At 43.3% G+C, this 26,102-nt stretch overlaps 1 protein-coding gene across 1 annotated transcript; it reads left to right on the top strand.

Annotated features, from left to right (window-relative positions):
* The first annotated feature begins 869 nt into the window (after nucleotides 1-869).
* Nucleotides 870-25,503, top strand: LOC142766027 (uncharacterized). The gene is made up of 10 exons (XM_075867839.1): nucleotides 870-939; nucleotides 2,030-2,088; nucleotides 6,140-6,334; nucleotides 7,887-7,952; nucleotides 8,047-8,315; nucleotides 9,198-9,307; nucleotides 10,224-10,317; nucleotides 11,891-12,067; nucleotides 12,734-12,853; nucleotides 20,695-25,503. The coding sequence occupies exons 2-10, from the start codon at nucleotides 2,040-2,042 to the stop codon at nucleotides 24,577-24,579; spliced, it is 4,965 nt and encodes a 1,654-aa protein (XP_075723954.1). The 5' UTR covers nucleotides 870-939; nucleotides 2,030-2,039; the 3' UTR covers nucleotides 24,580-25,503.
* The last annotated feature ends 599 nt before the right edge of the window (nucleotides 25,504-26,102 follow it).

Here is a 26,102-nt window from a genome sequence, read left to right as displayed (position 1 = left end):
TGTATTGTTTTTGTTTTGTGTTTATATTCCTCCCTGTAATGACCCTCAAATGAGGGTTACAGTATTAATAAATAAATAAATAAATAATGAAATGTAGCAACGTGAATGGACTTGTAAGTTCATTAAAATATGAGAATGGCATATCAGGAATGGCTGATAGAAAGCGGTGCATACAAATACGCAAGAATTATTGTAAGGGAAGGGAAAGAAGAAAAAGGAGAAAGAAAGAAAAGAATAAAGGAAGAAACAGAAAGAGAGGAAGAAAGGAAGAAAGAAAAAAAAGTAAACAGAAAGCGGTAGGTCGTGGATGCTCACGTCAAACTTCACTTTCCCTTATGTTCCCGAGAGGGACGCTCTCTTGTTTTGTTTTGAAACCTTACGGGAAGGAGGGGGGGGGGGGGGCACCTCACTCATCTAACTCTGACAGAAAGGTACCGGCACCTTTGGTATTGACATTCAAGTCAGAGTGATATCACTATCGCGTTCATCGACCACTTGCACTGAAGAATAGGAAATGAAATACACCATGAATGACAAGCCATCGCGAATAGCCATGACCCTAGCTGGGACAACTAGGCTGGCTGTTATTCTGGTAAATCAGCCTCACTTTGGGAATATGCCCCAGAATCTCTTTTTTTTTTTTTTTTTTGGCAGCTCCGCGGTGTTAAACTTTTGCCGCGCATTCAGTACTGTGTCACGGGTGTGGGCAGCCCTTTTCCAAAGCATTCTTGTGAAATTCGTGTGGACTCTTTATCTGACGATAAGGGCAATAATTAGGAAAACGTCATTACGTGGGCGTGTGTGGCAGCCGCTCGTTATCATAAGATATCCAGTTATCTAGCAACCTTTGATTGAGACCGACCAGCTCATTGAAGCATCCTTTGTGCTTGGAAAGCGATCGCCCCAAGGAGCCTGCTCAAAACAAGCATCCTATCATACGTGAGTTTTTACAGATATATATATATATATATATATATATATATATATATATATATATATATATATATATATATATATATATATATATATATATATATGCACCTACGTTCACCTACGTTGATATAGTCCACCTACGTTCATCAAGCCAAATAAGATTGAGGTGCTTTTGAGTACCGTTTTAGAATGCACGACGAATGGTTTTCGTAAAAATATATTCCTGGTGCTTTATTGAAAGCACTCATTTTGGGGTAACATTTCGTTATTTATTTTTATTGTATTTTACTTTTTTTCTTACGTAAGTTGTGTCGGTGGAATTATCTGTACTCAATCGAAATAGAAGTGTGCTATTTCGCACTGTTCATTTCACTTTTACACACGCCATGGTGGTCTTGCGCTTTCAGTGTTCGCCTGCTAACCCAAAGGTTGTGGGGAACCAATCCCGGCTGCGGAAGCCACGTGTCAGTCAATGCAGGTGAACTGCTAGTGGCCCATGCACTAGATCAAAGTGTAGTTAAGGAAACCCAGATGGTCCAAGTTTCCGAAGCTAGCTTGCCAATACTGCCATTATTTTGTCATAAGTACACTAGCTGGAACTCTGGCGCTAGTGTTTATGGGTGCTGCCACGCACGGCGCTTCAGCGAGTATGGGAATGATGGGTAGTACATGGGTTTGCCTAATCTTCGTTCTTTCGGCTCCGTTTGGTTTTGCGTGGCTCCAAGGTGCTTTGTCATGAAACTACAGTCAGCAAAATGTTCTGCCGCTGCACTTAACCACCTTAACTTTTAAGGCTCACCAATTCAAATTGAGACACGAAATCCGCGATGGCCCGATCTTTTACTCGAAACAAAACCAAAACACAGCAATAAACAAAGCCAGAAGTGCGTTGGAAGGCCGAAAGCATGATGACTTGGCGAATTTCGTGTACTACCCATCATTCCTATGGTGACTCAACAATCATAGCGCAAGGATGCCCCTCTAGTGAATTGTAAGAAACTCTTACAACTACAGCGTCCCTCAGAATCATATTCTGCTTTTGTAACGCAAAAACATAGAAATTGTGGCCTTCATTCTTTTTTTATTATTATTTCAGCTCAGCAGCTATGGTGCTGGGATTACGTCTGCTCATATGTATTTTCTTCATCAACGTAGGTAAGTTTCGCGGGTATTAGTACTTTTGTTCTTTCCTACTAGAGCTAATACAAGTGGAAATGAATGCCCTCTTCTGGGGTGTTTCGAAAAAAGATTTAACAATTTCGAGTGCTTTGTAATCGACTGTCTGGCAGCAGTGAGGCGTCCCGGTTACTAATATCAAAGGCTGGCATGAGTAGGTAAAGCTTTTAACAATCTAGAGTACTTGGTATTCTTCTACTACGGGAGAGCAAAAAGCCGTCCCGTAGGCCTCGCATTTCGTGAGGCCACGTCAACGAAAATTCACGGCAAGGAACGTTTTTCTTGCACGCGCAACCAGTTTGTACCCGCGTGGAACGCGCCAGATCGCTAAATGGCGTGTGCAAAGAAAAAGTAGTATACGCTTTAGAGCACTTGATCATAGAAAAAAATACTACATAAAGAGTGGCCACTGGAGACTTTTCGTGGCCCACCAAGAAAGGGTCTGACCAACCGCTACATGGCGTGCTCATCCACGCTTTTACTCCTTTTTTTTTAAGATATGTAGTAGCCTTTTCAGGAGTACAATGGATACCCAAGTTTAGCAGCAATTTTCTGCAAAGAATAAAGTTTAATAATTTGTTCAATTTTCTACATCCGCTCTACATCATGTCCCGCGGAGGACCTTCAAGACCTCAGAACAGAAAACAGTACAATATGTCTAGAAGGTGCTGTCTTTCTGCATTTCTTTTGCATGAGGAGGCACATTTATTTGGTTTAAATGTGCTGTACAAGTATTCCCAACGCGGAAGCGTGGCCTAGTGGTAAAGGCACTCGCTTTCAGAGCATGAGGGTGCGGGTTGAAATCACAGCGCCAGAATGAAGGAAATTTTGTTATTTTATTTATGCTGAAAACATTATCGGGTCTGACTAACCACTCGCGGCGCTGAAAGCAGCGCATTGGCAGGGCCCTACGGGAGTGTCCGCTCTTGATGTAGGTATGTTTCTCTATGACTTGGTACCCTAGTATAGGAAAGCATAAACAGTCCCACTTTGCAATATAAGAATGTGCGCAAAACACTGATTAATGGCTGTGTGTTTAGAAAAAAAAATTTTAACGATTTTGAGTACGTTAACGATTTCGAGTACTTCGTACTCCACTATGGGAAAACAGCGAGCCGTCCCTGATAATGGCGTGCGGCAGAGTTATCTTTCGAATTTACTACAGCAGTCAATTGGTCCTGTTGGTGCATAATAGGAAATGTTCATGCACAGTGCAAGGATGTAACTTTCTTCGCTTCTTGTTCTCGATCACGTTCTTAGTCTATACCTCTTGCTTTAGTTGTTCTTCATTTATTTTTCTAAGCTTCTAGCTGACTTTTAACCATCGCTGTCATAAAGAGTGAGTGGTGCCACATCAAGAATCAAATTAATGAAACTTTTCTTATTAAAGCGAGTTTTTGAAATGGTGTCAAGGCGTTCTTCTGTATTGGGTCCCTGCGTTTTTTGTTGTAGTTTGTTGTGTGCGTGTGTGTGTGCGTGTGCGTGTGCGTGTGCGTGTGCGTGTGTGTGTGCGGGTGCGTGTGCGTGTGCGTGTGTGTGTGTGTGCGTGCGTGTTTGTGATGGAGAAAGCTAAATGCTAGATAGATATATCGGGTTTAACATCCCAAAAACCACCATATTATTATGAGAGACACCGTAGTGGAGGGCTCCAGAAATTTAGACCACCTGATGTTCTTAAACGTGCACCCAAATTTGAGCACATGGGCCTACAGAATTTTCGCATCCATCGAAAATGCAGCCGCTGCCGCCAGGATTCCATCCCGCGACCTGTGGGTCAACAGACGAGTACTTTAGCTACTAGACTACCGTGGCGGGGCGAAAGTGGAATGCTGCTGTTTTTTTTTTTAAAGTTTTAGGAGTAAAGCTGGTTATGAGCTAGAGATTTCCGTTGCTGTGGCGGAGGCGTTGTAAATAATTGCCAGCGCTGTCAAGTGTAGAGGAATCCATCTCTCAATGATGCACCGGTCACATGAGTATTTGTATGGGCAGTTTTCCAATAATGGATGCTCTCTGGACCGAGTTCAGCGATCACCGGTTTCTGATATGGCATATTATCGTCGTTGCCTGAAGCAACTAAAGTGTTGCGCGGCTAAGCAAGCAGATGAAAGTTCGATTCGCGACATGGAGGACGGAGGCAATTAGGAAGGAACATTGCGCGGACGGATGGATGGACGTTTAGACAGACAGACACATGATAGATAGATAGATAGATAGATAGATAGATAGATAGATAGATAGATAGATAGATAGATAGATAGATAGATAGATAGATAGATAGATAGATAGATAGATAGATAGATAGATAGATAGATAGATAGATAGATAGATAGATAGATAGATAGATAGATAGATAGATAGATAGATAGATAGATAGATAGATAGATAGATAGATAGATAGATAGATAGATAGATAGATAGATAGATAGATAGATAGATAGATAGATAGATAGATAGATAGATAGATAGATAGATAGATAGATAGATAGATAGATAGATAGATAGATAGATAGATAGATAGATAGATAGATAGATAGATAGATAGATAGACGCCTTTCTATGCAGATCATCTGAAGGTTCTCGCGCACACATTACCAACACTCCCTTTCCAGAAAACGGCCATAAACAATTTTATGTTTATTAAGTCAATTCTCTTTTGCAGCGAAAGCTGTCATGACATCACAACTCGGGTCTCGCGCAGCGCTGTAGTTGTCCGCTGCTGCCGCCGCCGGTGTCTGTAACCACTTCGCGCGAAATTAGAAAAGGAAAACCGAGTACCAATGGCAGAGTGGGGCCCGAACTCGGGTCAGCTCGGTGCCAGCCCAGTAGCCACGCCGGTGCTTGGGACTTTTCGGCAACCTTGCCTTAGGCAGGCTTGACGTCGGGAAAGCAATCGCGTTACTACAAATTATAAAGCGTTCTGAAACAGCAAAAGCACAATCAGTCATCACACAATGTGGATAGCGTAACGAGTGGGTCATCCAATGCTACAACCCATTACTAGAGCTTGTTTTTGTTCAGCTGCCAATTGTGGCTCATACTCACTTCAGGCATTATTCCTCATCGGTTTCAGCCACTGCATGAACAATTGGCACAAATTTCCCTGCAATAGTTTAGCGGATACCACGCTCCTCAGAAGAATGATTAAAAATACCATAGTGAATGCTGGCCTACTACACTAAAATTTTTATTATTAATGGCGTAGTGGGCATCAAGCATGTGTGTCCCTGTGGGTATTAGGAAAAGCTTTGAAATGCCACTATTCTAGCTTTTGCTGTGGCTGTGCTCCGCCTTTCACGCAGGCCTGGTGTTTCCTTTTTTTAATCATCTATATTGGTGATATGAAAACATAGGTGGCATTTTGCAGAATTTATAGCTACTTGGTCAATTGCATGAGCTATATCGGCTGTAATATTCCTTTCCACCCGGTCACTTTTAAATAGTATGACTTGTGCTTTATGAACGCACGTTAAAGTAAAAGGGTCCATTATTATTGCGAAGCGGAAAATGTCACAAACTATTTCTCAGGAACACCTCAAGGCCCAGCAGTATCTTTCTTCTTTCTGTAAAAAAATTTCGCAACCAGTATGTGCAAATTTTTTTTGAAGAAAAGAGAATTTTTAGACTCGGAACTATCTCATTTTAACGCATGGTGTCTAATAAGCATATCTTGTTTAGAGTTGAGCTTCATAAGCTACCGACGTCACAGTTATTCATTTATAGCCCATACTCGGCTGATTATGTAACGTAGATTTTCTCCTGCTCACAGCTGCTTTGGGCTAAATTAAAATTGCCAAAAAATCATTCGCACACACGATTTAATAATAACGACCACTGTTCCTTTGTCATGTGCGTGATTTAGCAGGTTCAGTTGCTAATCTGTTGCAACCGTGCTCCATGTGCCGTAGCTATAGCGCGTCGCAGCACGTAAGTACTGTTGGATGGCAGGGCAAACCTTGAGAGACCAACGCCACCAGTCCATTAGAGCCGGTAACACCCCGCCGCCGATATTATTCTGCACCATTCTTTTCAGTCGCTGCAACGGCTCAGAAGTCCAACTTCTCCACAATCTGTTTCTGGGATGGATTCTCCCGCTGGCGGCGGCGTCCTTACAACTCTGTCGTCAGCGACATTCCCGCTGAAGCCTGCAGCGCTGTCGTCTACTCCCACGTTACCGTCGACGACAAGAGTGGCTGGATTAGGCTGACCGATAAGGAGCTGGAACTCGGTACACGGGACTTGCTTGTTTGTTTTCTCAATGTCACTTGTCATTCGTTAAGGACCACAGTTAGGGCACCACACATATTTCACAAATCGGGGGCTAGCAAAACGGGGGCCCTAAATATCCAAGAAACATTTATTTTAGAGCGGTAACAATTAAGCGAGTGCTACATACTCGAAAAGATGCTTGATTCGCTTGTCCAGTCTTTCGCAAAAATATATCGATTTCACTTTAAATTTAAACATATTAGCTTTCATGGTTTAAGCTGTGGTGGATCGCGTCGACAGTGGCGGCACCACATATAAAGTGAGAGAAAATGTAAATTTAAGGGCTTGTTTTCTTTGCTAGACATAGTATTAACGAGAACTAAGAGACCGCCAGTTATTTCTCATTAATATCGCGTGTACAGTAAAAATAGATAGAGAGACATGCCACCTAATCGGCTTAGTTCGACGAACGTCCTCTCAGGCTATACTGTTCATGCTATTGAACTATATTCCTGGTAAATATGCCAGCACCCCTGTGGTCTGTTTACTTCTTATAAGGAAAAATAATATCTTTCCATGAGAAAGGTTGAATATTAAAGAAGCAGCCATGCACTCGCGATATTACGCCTTTTTGCAATCGTTGATATACAGCAATCACGAATGGCAGCGCACCCAATAAACTTAGCACAAGCTCATAATTATATTGCTGGCGATTGCTCACAGCTGAGACCGCAATTTTATGACAGAAATCGCTATTCAGATCATTATGGCCAAACCTCAAGCACTCTTACGGGGAAAAAAGGCGCCAAAGTAGCCATATTTTTTTTTTTCGAAAAGGCAAGTGAATGTAATCGTGGTAAAATGAGGCGCAGCCAGTGGGTACTCTTCAAAATGGAGAAGCTAGCTTTTCCTTCTGTACTGTTCATCTTGCGAAGTCACGTGGTAGTTTCTAAAAATAAATCGTACAAATGATGTTTTATTCCTGCGCTATAGGTAATATTTAGGCTCAACTCTCGTTACTGCATGAAAGACAAGTATCTTCATCTGCTGCTCAAATTTAGCATTTAGCCGAGCCATGACAGCTGTTGGCTGTTTTTGGCTGAAAGTAACCCTGCATAAATACACACTTGTGAATTACGACAAATATCTCTAGTCATATAAAATATACAAACAGTGAGAACTATCAAAAAGAATGCAAAAAGTCTCAGCATATCCACGAGGTGAATGATGACGAGTGGGGCGAAGTGGGCGGACGGATGCACGGAAGAACGACGGACTGACGGACGATTCACCCCACTCATCATCATTCTCTCCGTAGATATGCTGTGACACCGTTTTGTTGACATGCAATGCAATGAAACTGGCTACTACGACGACTACGACAACACGGGACATACGACCCATGGCGTAAAGAGCTTCGCCCCTATAACACGCAACACAGTACAAGAAAAAAAAATGTTCACGGCTCTTTATTTCTTACCGTTATTCAAGAGCTTTAAAAAACCTTCTAGAAAATTTCTCATTCAAGATCTGCATTTGGGTGCTTCGTTTTCTATCTCTCTTTCACTCAGACCCAGAAGCCAAATCTAACGCCAATTCCTGGATGTACTACCCGATGTGGCTACTGCCGCCAAACAGTAAGTAGTGGTTGTTTTTCTACACCGTTCATAGGAATGCCTTATCAGTGCTTCCTTTTAACAAACGCTATTTCTTCTCACGATCGTTTTACAGAAGTCTTCGCACAGATGGGGAATCTCAAAAGGCGCAATTCAAAGCTCAAGCTCTTATTGGCCGTGGGTGGTCCCCACGAGTCGGTTCAAAAATACTGGCAGCTATTTTCGAAAGCACACCTCTGGAAGGACATGGCGGGCAGTCTGGTGAAGTGGCTGAAGACTTACGAGTTCGACGGCGTCGTGTTGGACTTGTTTTCGGGTGCAGGGTCACTTCACGACTCGTTCCGCGATTGGGACAACGCGAAGTTCATTCATCCATTCCTTAAGGTGAGGGAGCACTGCCTCTTACTGATTGATTGATTGATTGATTGATTGATTGATCTATAAAAGATTTGTTAATGAAAAACCGGTTTGAATGGTAGGCCTAAATGTCAAGGATGGTTTCCCCATTCCAGGACACCAGTTGACACAAGTCGCCTCTGAAATGCCCGCAATTAGCTCTGAGTGACGCGGCATGTAGTAGAAGCAGAGTACCCAAGAGGTCGGCGTAATTCGATCTAATGTGTATATGTTGTTCACTATACTCCGTCACTATAGTGATTCTGCGTGTTAGCTTTTTTTTATTATGTAGTATGCGATAGTTTCTATTTCTGCTTCTACATGACATGTGGAACAGAAAAGCTTTTCCGATTACGTTCGGAGGTTCTCAATTTTAGACATAATTCCAGATGCCCAAGTTATGGAAGCTGTTATTGAAATCACTGACATATGCATGTCGTTACGCTTCACCATCACCACAAATGCTTAGCCTCTTGAAACACTAGTGATAGAAAAAAAAATTGTATGCTAACTAGGAGCCTTCAATTGCCTACATATATTTAACAGCTGTTAGAAAAAGCACTAGGAGGTTGGCATCTCACTGTCATACACATTTATTACTCAGCAAAAGTAACTGAAATAAAAGAAATTAAATACAGCCAGTGCTAAAGATGTTGGAGTGACACTCGTTTTTACGTGTCGAAAATTGACGCAGCATTAGAGAAAAGCTGCAAGCTTGAACTGAAGCAAAATTTTTGAACTTACTCTAGCGACCTACCCTGTACAAGGTATTCGATTTATTCCCAGGTAATAACAAATGCAAGATAAGTCATGATTTTCAACGATACTTTTACACGTTAACTTGTTTGTTCCTTTACTTGTGACATGCAGCAAATCAACCACGGCCTGAAAGATAACAAAAAAGATTGGAGTATCACGTTCACGCTGCCGGCTTTTGACAGTGCCACCCATCATCTGTTCGACGTCGAGAAGCTGGCGGAGTGAGTCATGAAGAATGCGCGCAGATTTATACCCAATGCACAAACACTGAAAACAGGAAAAAGTAGCACCATAAAAATGCATGTGTGTGCAGCGTCAGCCATTCAATGCTTTTTTATGCCACTGCATTCATCTTTTGAAGCCCCGGATGACACTAAAACCGGTGATTTACTCAGTTTAAACCACTCCATGGCTCGCCTGAAGAAAAAGTACTTCACGCTGATTGCACCAGCTGTGCATAATCACGAAATGAATAAAGTCTAACTATAGCCGTGCCTTAGTAAGCCGATGCAGACGAAAAGACATCATTTTGTGTAGTAGTATTTTCACTAAATTGCGTTAATACAGGTTTCTTTATTCATGCGTATATAACCGCACCTCACCTTATCAATACACTTACAGAAACAACACGGTGACCACCTGGATGTTATTGCTGCTCGCTACTCCAGAAACGAATGAACTGCTGCTGCAGAGCTGTCTCTACCCGTAACCAATTTATAAAAAGCATCCAATCACGCTGTTTAAGCTGTTTTTGTGTACTTCAAAATTTTTCTAGTTTTCTATAAAATTATTTCTAATTTTAACAACAAAAAAAGCTTCCCACTTGCTGTTCTTGTAAGAATGTGAACGCTTTAAATCATACGAATGCGTCACGTACCCTTTGTGCGCAATTTGCTATTTCATCTTCCTTTACTTACGTAATCTTTTTACACTGTTTCCACATTTAGGTCCCCTCCCAATGCCGTATTGTTTTCTTCTCAATTAGTTGCTATCATTTTTCATTGCAAGAACACAAAACCTGCAACCTGCCAAACCTGCAATGGAGTTCCGAGGGTTTTCATAGTGTATTGATATTGCCCAAAGGCGGCAGTGCCTTCAAAAGATTCGAACATACTTCTTATTTCTTTCCCTTTTTAGAGAAGTCGACTATTTATTGGTGAAAACAAGCGACTGCCTCGAATTTCCTAAGGGCGCACTCCTAAACGTCGCAAGGACCATGGACATGACTGATGCAAGTATACATGAACTCTTTTTTTTTCATTGTCTAGTTCGACTTGAAAGCATTCTTTCATCCATCGGCGCTATACAAGCGCGTGGTGTTTGGATGAGCAAACATGCTTCCACGGCCTCTAGCGTGTCACATATATATTGGCACACTGTGTGTGACTGTCCAGGTTCACTGGACGTCGCAATAAAGGAGAATTTTCGCCACGAGGTGAGGCACAAAGCTTTTTTGAAGAACTTAAATAGTCATTCAAGTTGTGCAAGCAATCATAGAACTCTGTTCGTTCTTGACTGCTTTTTAACTGGGGTGTTGATGAAAAATCAGGCACACCACTACATTGGCGACGCAGGCAGTTCACTTAGAACGCATTGCGCAGCGTAACTTTTTCATGTTGCTCTTAGCCCACGAATTCACTAGTACAGGACACGACTGCAGGCTTGGTACCCAAGTGACTAACTTGTGATCTATGGATAGCTGTCGTAGAACTTTGTCAAGGGCACTGGTTACGTGCCATCAGTATCACGATTAAAAACAGTGGGAAAAGCATGTGCTCGCATACCGGGTGCAGGCATAATAATTTTTTTTACGGGAGTACAGTAGGGTTTGACTACCCTTTTCAAATGGCCAATACTTTTTCTGTATGCCACGGCCAAAAACTTCGTGGGGTAGGAACAAAGGTCCGGTGCCCCCCTTCTGGCTACGCCACTGCATGGTCATGTACCATGACTCGTGTTGAGCTTCACTTTGTCGTTCGTTTATTGGAGCAGCTTAAAAAATATATACCATCAGAAGTAGTTTGGCAGTAGTGTCGTCGTATGGAGAAAGCAGATTTCTTATCCTCTAACCTACGCCGCAAGCTTGGACGGAGCCATAATTCAGTGCCTGTATTTAGGTACTACTGGTGCGTATGTCACGGTTTGATGTATTTAGTCAATGAAATGAAAAAAAAAATCTCATTTACTTTTTTTTCTCAATCGTTCAATGTTATTTTTCACCCTCGTGCTTTCCTTAGCATTTCTGGAACAGTATTGTGTGAAATGTGTTATCTATATCTCGTGTTCTATTCTGGAGTTTAAGTATGCGCACTCAGAACCAAAAGGTATACGCCTAACTTGTTCGTAACTATTGCACTTTTGAATCATACGCAGTAAAAGTTCTGAATGCAGTAAACAGCACAAGTGATGCTATCGCGTACGTGAAAAAAAATGTGAACAAACCTTAATTTGGCATGAATATATTTAGGCAGTGACCCTGCGACAATGCCTGTTCTATCGTTCAACACCCGTGTTATTACACTAATCTATTTCCACAAATATTATTCGTAAACAGGATGTGTATGTAGATCCAACGTATCGACACGTGTAACTGTCCTTTTCATATGCTTGAAAAAGACAAATCTTGAAAAAGAAAAGTCCGCTTGTCAAAGCGTCGGCTGCAGCACATATTTCCTATTTGCGATTTTTTTCATCGCAAACTTCTGCCCACTTCTTCCGGCTTTTCCCACGAATATTATTGCGTGATTCTTGCGTGGCTTGAGAAATGGTGGGGCACGTCATTATTTCTTCTCTTCCTCCGCCAGATTGACCGAGCCGAGTTCATAGCACTGAGAGGTGCCCCGCGCGAGAAGATAGTGCTCGAGATCCCGCTGTCCGGAAGAACATACACCGCTGTGGCAGCGCCCTCCGGTGATCACACCGTATACCCGGGCCACTCGGGACCCTACACGAAGCTTCAGGGATTCCTCGCGTTCTTTGAGGTGAGTAAAGAAAATACACGAAGAAACAATAGGATCGCATTAACACCTGCTTCCCCTTGCTCATGTATGTAGGGATGTCGGGAAGTCGGTTGGAAAACAGCTAAATTTCTAAACTTTTCTTTGACTTATCGGCATTGTGATTTACTTAGATTGAATGTGCGCTATGAAACACAGGCTCAGTACTACGAAATCAAATCGCAGCAACCTTATGTTCACAAGGAAAAAGCTCATCATAAGGAAAATCAGTGGTGGCAAGTGCCATAGGGAAGTAGCCACTGCGATTCATGCAGCAGAGATGTCGCACCTACTTTGTTGATCTGCTTCCTGTGTTCGAAAAATACACAATACTTAAGGTTACGTTGCTGATTGACGCTATACTTTCGGTCTGTGGGAAACCAGGATTAAAAGGTTTCGCGGCAAGGGTGAAGCAGACAATGTGTTCAATAGGCAGGGATTTCAGGTCAGCAGTTCGCCTTCCAGCAATCGATAGGGCGTAACGCAAGAGAACTGCGGCGTAAGAAAACATGGTCGCTGTAGCGACCACCTTTTCTTAGTAGCAGTGTAATGGAAACTATCTGCTTAACGGACCTTGTCGAGCCGAATAGTTGGCGTACGAGAACGGATCATACTTTCAGTAACACCAATATTACCTTTATCCGACCACAGGTGTGCAGTCACATCAAGAGCGGCTGGAGACGAGAACGCTTCGGGGAGGAGGCCTGCTCTTTCCTGAAGCTTGGTGACGAGTATGTGGCCTACGAAGATGATGAGAGCATAAGCCGTAAGGTCAGCGGCCCGTATTTATTTGGTTAGTTAATTTGTGAGTTAGTTAATTTGTGAGTTAGTTATTTTGTGAGTTAGTTAGTTAGTTAGTTAATTAATTAGTGAGTTAGTTAATTTGTGAGTTAGTTATTTTGTGAGTTAGTTAGTTAGTTAGTTAGTTAGTTATTTTGTGAGTTAGTTAGTTATTTTGTGAGTTAGTTAGTTAGTTAGTTAGTTATTTTGTGAGTTAGTTAGTTATTTTGTGAGTTAGTTAGTTAGTTAGTTAGTTAGTTATTTTGTGAGTTAGGTGATTAGTTGTTTTGTAAGTAGTTGGGTGATTAGTTGATTAGGTAATTAGGCAGTTAATTAACTAAGTATATATTTACTTAGTTGACCGTGAATAATTAGTTAATAACTTAGTTAGTTAATCAGTCGGTAATTAGTTTGTTGATGAGTTATCAGTAAGTTTACTAGTTAGTTAGTTAGTTAGTTAGTTAGTTAGTTACTTAGTTAGTTAGTTAGTTAGTTAGTTAGTTTGTTTGTTTGTTTGTTAATGAGTTATCAGTAAGTTTACTAGTTAGTTAGTTAGTTTGTTAATGAGTTATCAGTAAGTTTACTAGTTAGTTAGTTAGTTAGTTAGTTAGTTAGTTAGTTAGTTAGTTAGTTAGTTAGTTAGTTAGTTAGTTAGTTAGTTAGTTAGTTAGTTAGTTAGTTAGTTAGTTAGTTAGTTAGTTAGTTAGTTATCAAAGTGTGCATCACATACACCAGCTGGAGCATTTGGTTATGAAAGAACAAGATGGAAGTTGTTTCCGCCCGAAACGGGAAGGCTGGTCGATTTCGAGGGCTTAATAATGTAGCCTTTCCTTGGCGTGCACAGATGAGATTCAAACAACAGCCTGTCACAGATTACGCAAAGGTGTGCAAACAACACCACCACTGCTAACGCGCGAAGCTTGCTATGGCACCCCCGGTATAGAAGCGCGGGCATTTCGTCACTCGTACTCGTCTCCTGCGGCGGGCGAACTCGGGGCGCCCGCTGCGTGGACTGGCTCCATCGGTGGGCCCGGCTGATAAACAGCGGCAAGGACGGTTTCCTACGGACGCTCTGCGTGTCACCTGCAGCTTCGAGAGCTGCACTTTAAAAAAACAGCGCAAGCATACATAGTTAACATGAAACACTAGCAGCATAAATGATGACAATGACGTAATTACGCGTTCCAAGTTCATAAAATGCGTTTGGGGGCTTGCGAATATGTGTATGGTTGGTGACTGAAGCAGTAAAATCTTGAAGATTAATCAAAATGTTTACTTTTTGAGTCACTGCTGAGGGAACTGAAAGTTCTATTACGGTCGGATGCGCATTTCTTCCGGGGAGCCAATAGACGTGTCACGCGCAAAGCATTCTTTGAGTTTGAGTTTGAGTTTATTTAACCACGTGACAAGTACGCGAAAATACACTGTTTACGCGGTTTGGTGCGAAGGGAAAAAAGCTGCATTTCACAGCTTGACTGGCCCCTTCACCCAGAAAAAAAATTTAAACTACAAATTTACAAAAAGTTACAAAAGTTACAGGCAGCGGAAAGCGACAATACAAAAATAAACACGCATGTGGCCCATGACAGCAAATAATAGAATCACAACTCTAAAATACACACAAAAATATTCATAACAAAGCAATGCATGAAAGAATAAAAACTGAATAACCATTAGAGAAATCACCCAGCATTCATTTACAACACAATCAGCACATCCGATTTAACATTTCAGTTTTAGACAATATACGAAGATTATCAGTTGTTAGTTTCCATTTGTTCATCACACTTGGAAGGCGGTAACGTAGTGTTTCAAATCCATAGTTTGTGCGAGGACAAGGTACGTGCCAAGTCTCCGTACACCGAGTAACGCGACTGGCAGGGTTTGGTTGCAAGGTGGCCAAGGTGCGTAAAAAGATACTTTCTCTGCGTATTTCTGATTTAAAACCTGACAACAGCTGGTATTCGTAATAATAGGTAATTCTTAAAATTCTATATTTTGCAAATATTGAAGCAGCGTGTTCGTTATAGGATACACCTTCAATGCACCACAAGGCCTTTTTTTGTAACACGACCGGGTTCTTTAGAGATGCTTTAGAGCCTGTAGAGCAGACAAGATGACAATAGTGTAAATGTGAAGAAAAAAGAGCATTCTACACTAATATTTTTTTGCTTCACAGACAGTATGTACTGGCATCAACGCAACACACCTAGAACTTTACAAAGTTTGTGACTAATGTGTTCTGCATGGTAATTCCATGCCATGTGTCCATGAAAATGGACACCGAGAGTTATAGCTATTTGACAAAGTTTAATTTCAACATCATTAAGTATTAGTTTGTGAGACGTTTCAAATGACTTGGCTTTCGCACGGAACAGTACCGCCTTGCTTTTAGAGCAATTAATGTGTAGAGAATTTGCCACAGTCCAGGCATATATTTTATTTAGTATTTCATTAGCAGAAACAATGACGTCATCAGCTGTTTCCCCAGAAAAAATATTCTAGTATCGTCCGCGTAGATTACATATTCTACAGAGCTGTCAATACGTACGATATCGTTATTAAAAATAATAAATAATAGGGGTCCCAAAATGCTACCTTGAGGTACGCCATTCTTAACATTCAAGGATGATGATAGCTCTCTATTGATTGATACACATTGTTTCCTATTAGATAAGCAGCTTCTTATTAAAGCTAAAACAGTACCGCGAACTCCATAACAGTGAAGTTTTTCTAGCAAAATATCATGGTTTATTTTATCAAAAGCTTTCGAGAAATTTAGAAATATTCCTAGGGTAAGTTTTTTTGCTTCTATATTCCTTAAAATCAATTCCTTTTGGTATAGTAAGGCACTTGATAATAATAAAAATATAAGATTCATAGCCAATCATTTACGAAGATCACTAACCATTGCTAAACCTCCTGTCGAACAAATTTTGGAACAGTCTTCACAGAATAACTGGAAGTTTTTTGTTCTCATTTTCATCGCAGCTACAGGTACACTAAGAAGACAATACTTACACACAGACTTACCCACCTTCTTTTGAAGTTTTCCTGCGTCCTGATATTGGCTGTGCTTCACCGGAAAAAAAAACGTACAAGATACGTGCACACAAGAGAAGGTTTATGTTAATAACATCACATAAAAGTTTCAGTTTTGGCAGATCCCCCTGTCATACGTACCACGGCCACCAACTACACCCGTGACCGACTCAGTTCACTGCGACGTTACGCAGACAAATGATAAACGTAACTACACACTATATATATGGTAGTTTTGGAGCTCCTGTGTGTCGCTGTGAAGCAGCAAGGGAATTCTATTGGTAGCCGTAGCAGCCGCATTTCGATGGGAGCGAAATTTTAAAACCCCGCTCTACATAGATGCAGGAGCGCTATCGACAGAACACGTGCAATCATATAAGTATCTCGGTGTCACCCTGTGCAATGATCTTAACTGGCGCCTGCATGTTACCAACATTATATTATCTGCAAACAAATCCCTAGGTTTTCTGAAACGTCACCTTCGGCACGCCCCGCAGGATGTCAAGTTACAGGCCTACAAATCCCTTATTCGCTCTAAATTGGAATACGCCTTTGCAATCTGGAACCCACACCAAGCATATCTCATCGACTCACTTGAGGCAGTTCAAAACCGCGCTACTAGGTTCATTCATTCTTCGTATTCGTGTAATATTAGTGTATCATCCCTCAAAAAAGAATCTGCTCTTTTAAACCTTGACGTTCGCCGTCGCATTTCCAGCCTCTGCCTGTTTAGGAAAATTTTTCACAGCCCATTCCGTCATCTCTTCATTGTTCCACCAGCCCGTATATCACCGCACTAGACATCCACTTCAAGTTGCCCGTCCACGTATTAGAACGACCACTTTTTCTATGTCCTTTTTTGTACGGACTGCAAACGACTGGAATGATCTTCCCCACGACGTTGTGGCCATTTCCTGTCCATCAACATTTTTCGACCAACTGTCTGCATGTCTTTCGCAATGAAAACCCGTGTCAATAAAAAAATAACAGAACTTTATTTGTTAACCCACCCCTTATGTGATACCCCCTCGGGGGTCTTTAAGGAAATAAAGTGAAGTGAAGTGAAGCGACAGCTCCTCGTGGTGAAAGTTAATCCCGAGTCCCCCACTGCGACGCACGTTAGAATGGTATGGGGGTATCGGCACATATTTAACTAAAACTGAGTTTCAGAACAAGATTCAAATATCCTAGTCTTCGAGCATAAGATTCCCTCATAAAGGCAAGTCACTCTTCAGCGAAGTGAAAAATGTCTCTTCGGCTGAACGTTTTTCCATGGAGTTAAGCCAGTTGAGGTTGTAAGTGAGGCTGTACTAGTGTACAGCTGCAACGGGGGAAGCTAGCAAAAGTGACTGATAGTTGAACGAGGAGCAAGAAGATGAGAAATTAAAGTCTTATTCCACACAGATAGCTGAGGCAACAGCCATTCAAGGTGAGTTTCATCCCTGATCAATAACACTGCATGCTTCAGCTCGCAGCTCGGCCGTGTTCAACGGATGTTGCTGGTATTGAAGGCATGAGTATGTAAGCTGCACCTCCCACTAGGAGTGTAAGATCAGCGTGCCCGCACATACCATCTATCACTGGACCTATGATTGGAGAAACTGAACCTAGCCAGGACCAGTAACGATAGCTTCAAGATGGACTGCATTCTGTGGGTCACCTGTTCAAAGCACGGATCATGCCAGCTTTTCTCGTTTTGACGTGCTCGGGAGCCAGACGCTTCGCGTTGCAATTTTATTCCACTGGTATTCGGCACTAGTGCTTATCTTTATTCATCTGCTCCTTTTAAATATGCAACACCAGCCCATTTACTTGGCAGCAAAGCCCTACAGATAGTCATAGTGAAGCTGGTGCCAGAGAGGTGGTAAGTTCGTTTTTTATGGCGACTTACCTGCAATACATAATAATTGTGCTGCCGAACTCTGTGCAAGATATGACAAGTTGCATCGTAGTCAGTTAAGATGCCTGACTACATTGTATCTTTCATTCACTTCAACTTATGATGGGTCATGAAAATGGCGCACATGTGCTCCACCGAAATATCACATTAACTTAGAAGTGTGGCAGTTTGGGCTAGTTGGTATGACATGATGATAGTTATAGCTCGAGCACAGAACGACGACAAAGAGACAAGAAGGAGATGAGCGCTAACTTCCTGTTGGAAGTTAGCGCTCGCATTATAACTATCGTCATCACATTAACCTTTATTAGTATGGTCACTTCAGCATCCCTGGCGTGGCAGGCTAGCTTATCACTAGTATTCTCGAGTTGCTCGCATTCATCAGCAGCGTAAACTTCTTTTCTGTTCCTCAAGTAAGAAAAAGAAAGACCCCAGGACAAAAGGTGAAAATTTATCGAGTATAATTTTATTATACGCAACATTTAGAAGCCTTACAGTTAAACTTCTTCAGGGGTGGTAAAGCAGAACACGTATAGTGCCTATATATACGCCCTTTTCACCACTCTAGAAAAAACCCATGAGGCTGTAAAACGTCAAGCATTATAAAATCAATATTGGTTCACACTTTCTCCTTTTCCTAAAGTTATAGAATGAAAGATAAAGGAAGCACATGGAAGCTAAGCAGAAGACGACTCCGTTTTGCTATCCTATGCTTGGGAAAAACAAAAAGGGGCGTAAAATAGCGAAAGAGAAAAATATCCCTTCCCTAAAGTTTCTGATAACCCAACCAGAGAGACGTCTGCTGAATATTTACGTTTTATTGATTTAGTCTCGTGTACCAAGCATCTTCAAACTTCTTTTCTTAACAATAATTGAAGACCAGCCTAGTAGATGTGCGTATGCTACAAGCGAAATTTCGTGGCAATAAATCTTATCTAGCGCATCCTGAAAGCCAGAGTCTCACCTTCGTTAGAGTCACACGTGAAATTTTCGTAAATCTGCTAAAGCATGCCGAGGCGATGCAGTCCTGACGGATGGAATGAACTGAGAAAAACGCCTGTTTCGCAATGCCATAACACAATTGAGTGTAATTTTAAGTGTGCTGGTCGCACAAGAAGGTCTATATCTTTTCCGTTGTGCTCACCGTGAACAAACGGCTCCATCCAAATGTCCGGAATGTACCGCCCTCAAGCAGAGCTGTGAATACTTCAGTCGGGTCTCTCGTTACGACAAGACGCAAGCTGCAAAAAAGTAGCCAAGCATGCCTAAACTTTCTCGCTTCAGTTCTGAGTCTTTGTAAATCACTCAAACCAAAATACAACAAAAACTACACTATCTTCACGAAGCGGACCATGGGGTGATGCGGAACATTGCGGTTGTGTATCGCGAACGGTCGATTTAATGAAGAAACTGCCTTCCCGCGGCTTTGCGAGACACCATGGGGAGGAATTCCTAGAGGCGAGGGTGTAGCGAGCGTAGTTTGGCAGACACTGGCAGACACTCACTGCGTCGACGTTGGGAGGCAAGATAGGTGGAACGTAGGAGAGGCGAGAGAGGGGGGAGGACGCCCATGCACGATGGGGGAGCAAGCGTAAGCAGGCAGTAACAGAGAAGTGGGCAGAGTAACGTGCAGCTGTGAGGGAGAGGGAGGGAGAAGAGTCGAGCATGCGTAGTTTGAGTGTGGGCTACGGACGCGTGACATACCCGCCAGCAAGAGATGCTCCGCATATAAATTCAAGCCAAATATAGAGTGATATAGTTATTCTAGCTGAAAAAAAATGGCTCCGTATCAGCATGTTTCAATGCAAATGTCGTCGAAAGACGATAGTCTTGCGTCTGGAGAGAGTGAACGAAACGTTTATTTGATGTTATGCGTGAGAAAATTGGTGAATTGTGTTCAGGAGGCACTGCTTTAGATATCTCTAGTTTTGGCCCGTGCAGTGAAGGTGAGCCAGCGCATCGAGGCATGTTAGACACGAGCGCTATCTGGCAGTTATCATCAAAAAGGAAGGAAGGCGTGCACACCCGTTTCGGAGGCTATAAGGAGTCAAACGCAAAGCGAGGGGCAGGTGCCACCACCATGTCGTCTTAGCAAAACGTTTGAAACATTTGCCTGTTTGAGCATTGCGTTGCATTGTCAAGCCAGCGTGATAAACGCTACCTATGGTCCTTAGAGTTACTTCTGTAGGCCTTCTCTAGTATAAAGACACACATACAAAATATTGTCCTGTTGTTATGGTGCCTCAGATATGCGCAATATCTGCTTCTTAATTGATAATCGCACAAGTATGAACGCTGAAACTTAAGTAATATTAGTGGGCACTGGGATGGGGCTGGCTGCTTCGGGTATCGTTTAGTGCCTTATGGGGTATCGTTACGATAGACAAACAGACAAAATTGCAGACAGACAGACCAAAATATTTTCGTCGAAGTACCCCAAGAAAGACTATCGTCTTTAAAAAGACTGCTCTTAGTATTAGATACGGCCGCGTATGCGGCTGGCACACTTCTTTTATAGGTTGTGCACTATAGCGACACAGTACGCTTTGCAGGCATTTGTTATTTCGTTAGTGATACTTTTAGCATACCGATCATCAGAGCTGTAGTTCACCGACTTTAAAAGCGTGTGATGGGAATCACTGATCCCTGTATAACGGCTAGCACTGCCAGCGTGTATACGTGTGAGCCTAATATTTTTAACGAAACTACCTACGTTTTACTCCTTTAGTCTCGACTCTCATGTAATATGCCACTTTCTGAAACAAACATCAGGTGGCACAAATAACGTTCCTATTTTAAGTGGGGCAGTGCGACCAAACTCGAGATTCTAAGTTCCTTTTTTACTGTAGCTCACACATCAAAACTAAACAAATGTTACGTTTTTGTGCAGGCCAGAATGGTGATGGGACGGCAGTATCACGGTGCAGCGGTAAGGTCAGTGGACCTGGGCGACTACAAGGGTGACTGCAAGGAAAAGTCGTTTCTCTTGAAGGCGCTTCGTTCAACCTTGGACATCACCGAATATTACGTGCACTTCTACTTCAACCCACCAAACACGACATGGTGGAAGGAGATAGAAGAAAAGCATGCCACCACTGAACTCCCATCAGGTTCGACGTTCAGCGCCGAGCGCAATACGACGCCATCACAGACCAGTAGCGAAGCTCAAGGTGAGCTGCAAAACAGGCCTACGATCGAAAATTCACGCTTGCATACTCCTTTCGTGCCACATATTCCGGCCCAAGAAGGCAAGTTGTCAACGACCCCAATAGCGTCGTCGTCATCTGAAGATTTCACAGCCCAAAAATTGCCGGAAGCCCACAGTACTCCTAAACAAGCAGCACCAACTCCAGCCAAACTTACCGCAGCAACCGATAAAACCACTGCTCCGCCGAGTAGTGCCTGGAATATACTAGGAAGTATATTCCAGAAACTCTTCCCTCCATCAGTCACGACACCTTCCTCCACGACAATGACATCGGCTCCTCCAACACCTAAAAGCACGGAGCCTCAAAACACACCAAAAGCTCAAGGTCCTCCAACGCAAACAGCATCGCTGACAGCGCGACCAACCACGGCCACTGATGAGAGCCCAGTCCCGCAGAATAGTGCTTGGAATATTATTGGAAGTATATTCCAGAAGCTTTTCTCGCAGTCCGTCTCGTCTCCTGCCCCGCTTACGACTTCAACCTCGTCAGCTCCTGCAACACCCAAAGGCGAAACAATGAAGTCTCAAAATACTCCGGAAGTTCACAGTACTACGATTCAATCAGCATCAACAACAGAGCAAGCGACCGCGGCGACTGATAAAAGCTTAGGCCCGCAGAACAGTGCCTGGAATCTAATTGGAAGTATATTCCAGGAACTCTTCCCGCCATCCGTCACGACATCCTTCACATCAGCAATGACATTGGCTCCTCCAACATCTAAAAGCGGAGCGATGGAGCCTCAAAACACACTGGAAATTCAAGGTCCTCATATGCAAACATCACTGACAGCGCAACCGACCCCGGCTACTGGTAAAAGCCCAGGCCCGCAGAATAGTGCTTGGAATATTATTGGAAATATATTCCAGAAGTTCTTCCCGCAGTCCTTCACATCTTCTGCCCCACCTACGACTTCGACCCCTTCAATTCCTGCAACTCCAAAAGGCCTAGAAACGACGTCTCAAAACGCACCAGAAGTAAGTACTACGATTCAAGCAGTGTCACCAACAGAGCAAGCGACAACGGCAACTGATAAAAGCTCAGGCCCGCAGAACAGTGCCTGGAATCTAATTGGAAGTATATTCCAGGAACTTTTCCCACCATCCGTCACATCACCTGCGATGCCGACCTCGTCGTCGGCTCCTCCAACAGATAAACGCGAAACTACGAAGTCTCAAAGCACGCCTGATGTACAGAGTACTTTGACTCAAGTAGTGTCACCAACAGCGCAACCGACCACGGTTACTCACAAAAGCACAGACCCAAAGCATAGTGCGTGGAATTTAATTGGAGATATATTCCAGGAGCTCCTTCCACAATCTGTCACGTCGCCTGCCTCACTTAGAAAGGCACCTGCTCTTCCAGCACCCACAGATGAAATGTCGCTTGCGCCACCCACGACTATTCGCGATTCTTCAGTAATCAAAACACAAGCGTCGTCTCAACAAACCATGATGTCATCTGTTCTAACAACCACTGCAGAGGCATCGCCCGTCCAGCCTACGACGTCATCAGATCTTCTGACAGATCAAGGTGATACACCACCTGCGCCACCCATGACACTGCCCTTTCCTTCGATGAACGAAGTAGAAACGTCTGCGCAACCTATGACACCATCTGTTCCAACGACTACGGCAGGGGCGTCATCCGTCCAGCCTACGATGACATCAGATCCTCTTACAACTCAAAGTCAGACGTCAGATGCACCACTTACTACGCTGTCCACTTCCATGAGCAAAGTAAAAGTGTCCACTGCCCAACCTACGACGCCACCTGTTCCAACAACTACAGCAGGGGCGTCATCCGTTCAGCCTACGAAGACATCGGATACTCCTACAGCTAAAAGTGAGACGTCAGATGTGCCACTTACTACGCTGCCCACTCCCATGAGCAAAGTAAAAGCGTCCACTGTCCAACCTATGACATCACCTGTTCTAACCACTACAGCAGATGCATCGTCCATCCAACCTACGACGACATCGGATCCTCCAACAGCTAAAAGTGAGACGTCTCCTGCGCCACTTACGACGCTTTCCACTCCTATGACCAAAGTTAAAGCATCTTCTGCCGTACCTATGACACCAGCTGTTCCAACGACTACTGCAGAGGCATCGTCCATCCAACCTACGACGACATCGGATCCTCCAACAGCTAAAAGTGAGACGTCTCCTGCGCCACTTACGACGCTTTCCACTCCTATGACCAAAGTTAAAGCATCTTCTGCCCAACCTATGACACCAGCTGTTCCAACGACTACTGCAGAGGCATCGTCCATCCAACCTACAACGACATCGGATCCTCCAACAGCTAAATGTGAGACGTCTCCTGCGCCACTTACGACGCTTTCCACTCCTATGACCAAAGTTAAAGCATCTTCTGCCAAACCTATGACACCAGCTGTTCCAACGACTACTGCAGAGGCATCGTCCATCCAACCTACGACGACATCGGATCCTCCCACAGCTAAAAATGAGACGTCTCCTGCGTCACTTACGACGCTTTCCACTCCTATGACCAAAGTTAAAGCATCTTCTGCCCAACCTATGACACCAGCTGTTCCAACGACTACTGCAGAGGCATCGTCCATCCAACCTACGACGACATCGCATCCTCCAACAGCTAAAAGTGAGACGTCTCCTGCGCCACTTACGACGCTTTCCACTCCTATGACCAAAGTTAAAGCATCTTCTGCCCAACCTATGACACCAGCTGTTCCAACGCCTACTGCAGAGGCATCGTCCATCCAACCTGCGACGACATCGGATCCTCCGACAGTTAAAACTGAGACGTCACCTGCGCCACTTACGATGTTCTTCACTCCGGTGACCAAGGTAAAAGCGTTGTCTGGCCAACCGATGACGCAATCTGTTCCAACGACTACAACAGATGCTTCATCTGTCCAGCCTACGACGACTTCAGATCCACCCACCGCGAGAAGTGAGACGTCACTTGCGCCACTTGCGACACTGTCTACTCCGATGACCAAAGTAAAAGCGTCCTCTGCCCAACCTCGGACACTGTCAGTTCCAACGGCAACATCAGAGGCATTGTCCAGACAGCCCACGACGATATCGGATCCTCCAACAGCTAAAGGTGAGACTTCACCTGCACCAATTACAATGCCGTCCACCTCTACGATTACCAAAGCAAAATCATCGTCCGCACAACCTATGACGTCTATTTCAACAACCATGGCAGAAGAGTTTACTGCTCAATCCACGGCGTCATCGAAGTATCCAATGCCCAAAGTCACTACGTCGTCTACCCAACATACCACGTCATTGAAGTCAGCAACATTCAAAGCCGTCCCTTCGTCACCTCCACCTGCTTCATCTACGGCGCTAGCGGATCATGCAACGCCTGCAACGGTAGCTAGGACAAACGAAGGTGGTGTTTGCAAAGGTGCCGAAGACAACAAACTTCTGCCTCACGACTCAGATTGCACCAAGTACTATCAATGCAGTCATTCCAGGTCATTTTTACAAGACTGTCCGCAAGGCACCATTTTCGATATCCAAAGGCAAATATGCAACTGGTCGGCACTTGCCAACAGGCCCGAGTGCATTTAATCAATCAATTAATCAATCGTTTTATGTTCTACTTCAGCAAGTAAAGGCATAGGAAGAAAAAGCTCCTACGAGCTTGACTAGTCTTCCCAGCCGGTTAGAGTTCAGCAAGAAGTGATAGCACACAAAAACTGACGTACGCAAACAAAAGCACAAAAAGCTTACGTTATTCATACATATTGTGACCAAAATAAAACACCACGTACATGCCATTAAAAAAAGGCGACTACTATATCAAAGACAAAGTTCAAAACTGACATTTTAGTCATCTCACGAATAAAGCATGCAGCGCCGGCCTGCAAGAAGAAACAGTACACAACCAATTTGCGACGAAAGGTTTAATACAAAGGGCAATGTTATTCGTAGCATCTGCGCCCCGTAGTTTGTGCGTGGTGTTAAGGTTTAGAACCTTTTCACTAACTGCAAGGGATGCAAAGGAAAATATTAGGCTAACTCTGCTAAATCGGCCAGCATCGAAATATTCTTCTTTATTTCATACTGATAGCGAAGAACAAGGCGCAAGTTGCAAGTTTTCAAAACCGTTGAGATGTCAGAAGCTTGGGAGAGTTGAGCGAAAGGATGATCTCTGGCTAGGTTGTACACGATGTGTAAACCCTTTTTCTGCAGAACTTGGAGCCTTTTTAAAGGCCTTATGCGGGCCACTGCCCCATTCGAACTGACAATAATTCTCTTGTGACATAAAGGTTTTAAGAGCGACAACTTCATATCAGTTGGGAAGAAGTAACTGTTGCGGTATAAAAGATCAACAAAACGCGAGACACCTGAACACACGTGATTGATGTGCACATCCCATAGCAGGTGTTCTGTGAACGGCAGCGTTCTTTTTTTTTCACTGTTCTTTCCGGGAGCTTCCGTGCATGCGCTACATACAATGAGTGTGCAATAAAGCGCGTTAGTTCAGTAGGACTCCTTGTACAAACGTGACATTGTGTACACTCAAGAGCTCATTGCTTTCATCTACTCGGTCACTTTGATGGTGCGCAGAAGATTTGTATTTTGAGACGCACCGAGCCGCAGGCAAAGGGGTACAAAAATTTGTTATCAAAGTTTCTTCAGAGGAGGTCACCCACGTTAGGGCGAAAGTGCAACGAGCCTGGTCAAAATCAAGTTCATTTCATTCATTCAATTTATCTTTAGGAAAACTGTCCCTCTCATACATGAAATAGTCCTCATGAACGTATACCCTGGAAGGAGTCGTCGTCCATGCCTATTTAATAATTTTTGGGGCTTTAAAGTCCCAACACCATCATATTATTATGACAGACGCCGTAGTGGAGGACTACGGAAATTTCAATTACCTCAAGTTCTTTACCCAGCACATAAATCCTTAAGTACACAGGCCTCAAATGCACTCCTAATTAATTAGGAATGCATTTGTTGTCTTGTTAATTTTTAGTGGACAGTGGTCAGTAGTGGGGTTTCACAAATTTCTGTGACACTCACCGTTAGGAGTTTTTGCGTGTACAGGACAGACGCATTTCTGTATCACCTCGCCATACACACCA

The sequence above is a fragment of the Rhipicephalus microplus genome, chromosome 6 (assembly GCF_043290135.1).
Source record: "Rhipicephalus microplus isolate Deutch F79 chromosome 6, USDA_Rmic, whole genome shotgun sequence".
Classification (NCBI taxonomy): domain Eukaryota; kingdom Metazoa; phylum Arthropoda; class Arachnida; order Ixodida; family Ixodidae; genus Rhipicephalus; species Rhipicephalus microplus.
The sequence above is the reverse complement of the archived record's forward strand: the minus strand, read 5'-3'. Positions and strand labels throughout refer to the sequence as shown.

Bases quoted from the DNA above. Each gene is read 5' to 3' on its own strand.
- LOC142766027 (XM_075867839.1), top strand. From the start codon at position 2,040: ATGGTGCTGGGATTACGTCTGCTCATATGTATTTTCTTCATCAACGTA. The intron at 6,335-7,886 runs GTACACGGGACT...TCTTTCACTCAG, and splicing joins CGATAAGGAGCTGGAACTCG to ACCCAGAAGCCAAATCTAAC. The intron at 12,854-20,694 runs GTCAGCGGCCCG...GTTTTTGTGCAG, and splicing joins ATGAGAGCATAAGCCGTAAG to GCCAGAATGGTGATGGGACG.